The following is a 6,816-nucleotide window of genomic DNA, read 5'->3' as shown; positions in this document are numbered from 1 at the left end:
TCAAAACAAACCGAACTCCTCCTATATTCTCGTGAACTTGAAAGTTTGAGGGCATGAAACAAGAGAGAGAGAAAAACTATAGCGAAGTCTGGAGTAACTTGAAACGTTTAGATTGTTAGAAATGTGAATAAACATTTGTGTATTCACAAATACACAATCATAGTGCAATAATAAAAAACAAAACAAGGGTAAGTATGTAGCGGCGCACGTTGAAGAGTAAGGTGAAGATAATTTAATAACCCTAATCAGTTCGGTATATTCCCTCTTTAAGTTAAACTGAAACTCAGGCTAAACCTACAGTGAAAGTCCAAAGTTAAAGTTAACAAAAACCATAAGGTAAAGTTACATCAAGTTAAAATAAAAGTATGTTTATTTTCCAGCAAACACAACACTCTACAGCGAACTAAGCAGAGTTCACCTACTGTTAAAGTTACCATTAACACTCAAATTGTAAAGACCAAATTCAAAGTTAAACAAGAAAAATACTAAATGTCGCACTCATGAATCTTTTTTACTCAAAAGCAAAAGGTCTAAAAATTATCCAACTTACAAGAGTTAAGTTGTTATACAAGTCTTAAAAGTGAAAATTTGTTCTTACAGTGACAAATCTGGCTGTATTTACAAACACAATAACACTAACAAAGCCAGACTTGCGCGTGAATCGCACTTTGCACCTTATCGTACATAAAGCTATAAACTTTAAAATGGCCGGTTAAAACACTCGCTAACTCATTAATCGATTGACAACACTGTAACAGGATCGTTTCTTAACTGATTAAACTAAGTCACTGAATAACTGATAATTACTATCTGACGTTTTATTATTATTATTCTTATAGTAGATCATTACCCTCAAGTCTTAAACAACTTCGAGATGTTAGGTGCGCGTCTCTTCAAATCTAGACACTCATAAATTTATTGGAGCCACTCATCATCATCATCATTAGGTCATGCTAAAGCTCCCTCTAGCGTAAATACATGTGTCTACATTAAAATATAGTTCACAACAGCATGTAATTAGTTTTAAACCCATTTAATATTTATCTGTTTATTTGTTATTTATTTACACACTAGAGGAGTTTACCATCAACCAAAGCGCATGCTCTCCTCGCTTCAATCGTGAAACATCATCGAATTGTGTTTGTCAATGTGTAGTCCAGGTAGCATGGCACCACCTCTGAGCTATTGACCACAAGAAGACAACCATCCACCAGCAACCGCTTTTACTTGATACCTCATCATGCTGCAGTTTCATTATTTAAATGAAGTATAAAATGACGGGACAAGTTTTTAAAAATTTACCACTGTAATTGTTACGCAGGTTGTTCACAAACATATTTTTTTCTATAACATATATAACAAGCTAAGTTTTATCACTTTGTTCCGTTCTCTATGAGAGTCTTCACTGAACTAGAAGCCATCTTGGTTTATACACTTGAATATAATATAGAAGGCTTTTCGTTGCGTGCTAAAATCATTAGCCTACGAGTTTTCAAACTTGGATATAGGTAATTACATCACACCATGACAACTGCGGTTCAGAAACAGTGTTTCTCTAAAACAGATAAAACTACACTACTACTGAAGTTATAAGACTCATATTGGCGTTAATTTGTTCAAACTATTTATACATTATTCCTAGGGTGATGTAGGTATCGTATTATGCGCTTGGAACATCGCAGACTTTTCCGTCTTACCTAGTAAAAACACTCTTAATAATTTGATATAAGTAAAAGTTTTTATTCCCGATTTTTAAAAAAAATCCTTACATGATAGTGTTAATTTTGAGTTTGACATTTGATTATGTGATCAAAAGTAGTACAAACATAGTTACTAATTGCACCCATTTCGTTTACCACATTTTTTTATGGTTATGTTTGTTAACAAAAATACAAACAAGCTGTGGAAAAGGGAAGAACACTGATGTCAAACTAATATGCATCCTCGTTCATTCTGATTTTTTTTGTGAAATCTACGTCTTTTATCCTCAAAATTACGTGTTGTGGTCAATTTTTTTGTATGTATTGCATTGTGACGTTTTATGAAAAATCTGTACGCGATGGAGAAAAACGGATATTATTTTCGGATTCAGCGTAAAGGAATTACTGTAAAATATGTAAAAATTTCAAGACAATAAAACCATCGCAGACCTGTTTTATTATATTTCATATAAATCACAGACTATATTGAAACGATTGGGCGTGAACAGTTATACAGCCGCTGTTATTTGCTGAGTTGTAAAATATACTCAAAAACTTCCTTACACAATGCGTAATGAGACGTTTAGTAATACTGCCAATGTTTTATTACAATACTCGTAGGCTGGCGAAAAAATATTCATTAATAATAAAGAAGAACAAATGGGTGATCCCTATTATGGACCATTACCGTGGTTCATGATAAATCAGTTTTTTATATTATATAGGACTTAATGTCTTCATTGGCTAAGAAAATGTTTAAATAAAATCTTAAATTCACCGTATTTGACAATCGTGACGTAAGTTCTCTAAATCTTCTGTCATTAATAATTTACCTACCACCTCTTTTTGAAGTATAAAGTCTAATGTAAATTGATAATCCTATTAGGTAATCAAATTTACTTAAAAACTGCCCTACAAAATGCGCAATGATGTGTTTATTAGTATTGCCCAGGTTTCAGTATAATACTCAAAGACATTTTTTCCGTAGGCTAGCGGAACAATATTAAACAATGAAGAAAAACCAATGAGCGATCCCTATTATGAAACACTACCGTGGTTTATGATAGCGCCAGTGTAGTAAGTGAATCTGAAAGACCGAAGTCAAAGCTACTATAATCACTAGTGTTTTTCAATTAACACAAGTATATACACAAATTCACCTTCACTAAATGAAATAAACAATACCAAATTACTATAGTAACGAAAATAGCAGTATTATTCATTTAAATACCTTGCTTAATAAGATAATACGCGTAATTTACAAGAACGAAAGGTATGACAAGGACGGAATTTGGACAGTGTCTCACGTCATACGCATGTGCATTACTACCAAAGAACTGTTCTAGTTAGAAATGGTGAGTACTTTCGTAAAGATATTGATACCGTTGGATATTTCCAGTTTTCATGACAAAAAACAACATATCAGTCAGTGGGTGAAACATAATAACTGCACAATAGTGTTATTAAAAAAGTGAAAAAACATACCATTTACATAGTTTACTGACTTTATTTTCTGCATGATAATACGTGTTTTCGCCACAGGCGAATTATAAAAACTTATCGAATTAATGTGTGTTCCTATTATTACATCCGAAAGTGTTTTCACTAAGTAAGACTGGAAACCTCGAGCGGTGTTCTTCCGATTGCTGTATTATGGCTAAAAAAAAGTGGACAAAAGTTACAAACAATAATGTTTTCGTTTGAAACACTGAAATCAACCTAAAATAATTATTTTTATGTACAAAATTAAGTAAATAAAACTTTTTATTGAATAAATTGTAACCTTGCATTATTTTTAAATGACGAAATCATAGAACGAAAGTATAAAAAGTCTATACCTTTAATTTTATACTTTCAGTACACAGACTAACGCCCCCCAGTGGTACAGCGGTATGTCTGCGACTTACAATGCTAGAAATCGGGTTTCGATACCCGTGATGGGCAGAGCACAGATAGCCCATTGTGTAGCTTTGTGCTTGACTACAAACAAACAAAGATTAACAACAATATTAGGCTATACTTTTGTTGCTATACAACATGACATAAAAGCCATTGTTGGAACGTGGTGTTAGCAAAACGCACGGGCTTTTCTAAATATTAGAAGCTGTTAATCTAACTGATTTTTACCAATAATTACTCTATGAATACGTCACGAATTCACTTCTTGAATGATTTTAATTTTCATTACCTCACAAAGGAATTTACAGACGTTCAACTGCTTCGACTGCACTTTTCTGCCTCTTTATTGTTCCAGCTTGATTTCGCAAAATATATATATTTCAGTTAGCTATGGAATGTGATGTTAGGGTATACTATGCAGTGGGGGTGGTCAGGGTCGGTCTTAGTCATTCTGAAGTCCCGGGCAGAATTCAGTAAATGGAGCCCTATAATGATAAGAAAATTTAGAAGTAGATTAAAAGGCATAGCTTGTTTGTTTGTACTTAAGCACAAAGCTACACAATGGGCTATCTGTGCTCTGTCCACCACGGGTATCGAAACCCGGATTCTAGCGTTGTAAGTCCGCAGACATACCACTGTGCCACTGGGGGGGGGGGCAAAAGGCATAGCATCGGGGATCCTTCCATGTGTGAAACCCCGGGCAATTGCCCAGTTTACCCAATAGGTAAGACCGCCTATGGGGGTGGTAGTACTTGTCCAGTCATTTTTGACGGGCGGTACGCTATTGACCTTGTAAAGTACTGTTCTTGGGTTGCCTTCTACTCGTATATTCACTAACTTTTGACGCACTTTTTTATATTGTATAGTGAAAGCATTAGATGAACCGATATGAATACGTTTAAAGATGTAATATGTTTTTTTTTATTAATTCTTATTAACAGCTACTTGCAACAATTTTTTTTATCAACCATAATACTTAGATAAGTAGTTAGGACGGGCTATACGCTAGTTTTTAATAAAAACGAAAGTGTTAATATTTTCGAAAAAATGTTTTGTTATCTATTGAAAATTAGCTCATGCAGACGTAACTGAAATTTCTAAAACTTCAAAAGAACGAGTAAACCAAGAATGTTAACTACAAACGGGTGGTGCAATGGCTTGAGGTTCCACATTATTAACTGATAAAAATCATAACCAGAGGCCATACCAAAAACGTTCATGCTCATGTTATGTGGCTTATTGGTAGGTCAAAACATGATAATTTGTTACGTAAAATGTAAGTCAGTAACTTTACACTGAAAATGTTGCTATCGTACGTTATATTCGCAGTTAATTCAAAATAACGCATGAACTTTTGTCATGAAACATTTTAAAGGTTGAATAAATGAATCAAAACACTTGTTATTACATTGAACTAATAACATCAACTTAATAATAACTCGTACGTTTCAAGGTTTGTATGTGCGCTTTCCTATTCTCTTTAGTTTTACTTTTGTTTTTAATTATTGAATAAAACTTTCACTTTTTCATTTGCAGCGTTTTTGTGAGAGTTAGGTTGTCATATAACAGTTTTTTAGAAGTAAGATTTTTGTATATTTTACTAGTTTTAGGTTTTAGTAAGAACAAAACTTTTGTATGATTTATAAGTAGCCATGTTTTCATGGAAATTAGGTTTTCGTACAACGTTTAAGAATCATGTTTTTGTGACAGTTAGATCTTTGTATGTAAAATTTTTATGTCTCAAATTTTATTGGAGATTTCTATCATTACATTATGGAATTTAAATTATCATCATTTGTAAAGTTTCATGATTTTGTGAAAATTACGTTTTTTATTTATGTTTTTTTTTCAGAGAATTTGAATTTTATTTTTTTCTAGGATTCATAAATTCATAAAAATATCATTGCATTGTTTATTTCGAAAGGCTAACGTCGTGGACAGTGAGGTTCTCTCATACTTATGTTTCACGTTCTCATGTCTCTTTTAGCGAAGTAAAAACATTCTTTTGTATAACACGCAGTTGAGCTAACCAGTTTTGAGATGTTACCTTTTCCTGTACGACTGGTAACTCCTTGAAAAGTGTGATATTGTGTTCACGAGTCCAAAGAAAATACTTCGTGAACACGAGTTTAATGGCTTTCGTGGTTTTTTTTTAAACAATGTTGTCATTATATGCTGTAACAATTGTGACCTTCAAAATAAAATAGTTTAATCACATATAAACATTTTTATACAAGAAACTGGCGTGACGTTATTATACAAAGTTGTGGTGCTTGGATGTATCCGAACTTCTGGAACAATTATTTTACTTTTTTTTTTTGCCCAAGACATTCCGAGAATATCCGTTAGCGCTCTCTCCCTCGGTAGGCAGAGCGAAGATAGTCCATTGTGAAGTTTGTGCTTAAGAACAAACAAACAAAGAACTTCCGTTAAGCACGTTCATGGATTAAAATTTTAAATATTGCGGTTGCTATAAAGTATAACAAGATTTATTATAAACAAGCTTATACCACGCGTTTGTACTGTCGCATACATTTTTTCGCAATGAAATGTGTTTATTATTTTTTAAGTGTCTCCTAATTCACTATTTATTTTCTAGACTCATAAATCTTCGCCATCATACGTTTTTTGTAGTTTATAAAATAAATTTTATTTCGCTAATACGCAAATAGTTGTTTAAAAAATATGAGGGTTTTTATTTAAAGCTACAATTTATTCACTACCCTTGCAGTGGGCGCAGGATCAGCAGGGGCTGTGGTGGCTAGTCGACTCTCCGAAGATCCTAGAGTCACGGTACTTCTTCTTGAAGCAGGAGGGAAAGAGAACATTGTAACGGACATCCCTGTTGCGGCAGCAATGATTCAGAAGACTCCACTAGACTGGGCCTACCAGACGGAGCCGCAAGATGCTGCTTGTTTTGGACACATCAACAGGGTAAGGTATAGACGTCCCATCTAACCAGTGGGACGTCTATAAAAACAACTCTCACTTTATAAAGTATACCACATTGATAACAAACAATAATGATATAAACATTTCATAAAGAAAAAGGCAGATTTAGACTCCTTCAGAATGAGGGCCCGGCATGGCCAGGTGGGTAAGACGCTCGACTCGCAATCTGCGGGTCGCGGGTTTGCGCCCCCATCCCACCAAATATGCTCGCCCTTTTAGCCGTAGGGGCGTTATAATGTGACGGTCAATCCCACTATTCGTTGGT

General features: G+C 34.0%; 1 protein-coding gene across 1 annotated transcript in view; it reads left to right on the top strand.

Annotated features, from left to right (window-relative positions):
• Nucleotides 1-6,816, top strand: part of LOC106465831 (glucose dehydrogenase [FAD, quinone]-like) — a 65,833-nt gene that overhangs the window by 41,140 nt on the left and 17,877 nt on the right. Inside the window, exon 2 of the mRNA XM_022393779.1 lies at nucleotides 6,331-6,538. Coding sequence (XP_022249487.1) covers nucleotides 6,331-6,538 — 208 coding nt within the window. The remainder of the gene's footprint in view (nucleotides 1-6,330; nucleotides 6,539-6,816) is intronic.

This window comes from Limulus polyphemus, unplaced genomic scaffold (assembly GCF_000517525.1).
Source record: "Limulus polyphemus unplaced genomic scaffold, Limulus_polyphemus-2.1.2 Scaffold2065, whole genome shotgun sequence".
Lineage (NCBI taxonomy): Eukaryota > Metazoa > Arthropoda > Merostomata > Xiphosura > Limulidae > Limulus > Limulus polyphemus.
This window is presented reverse-complemented; position numbering and strand designations above follow the sequence as displayed.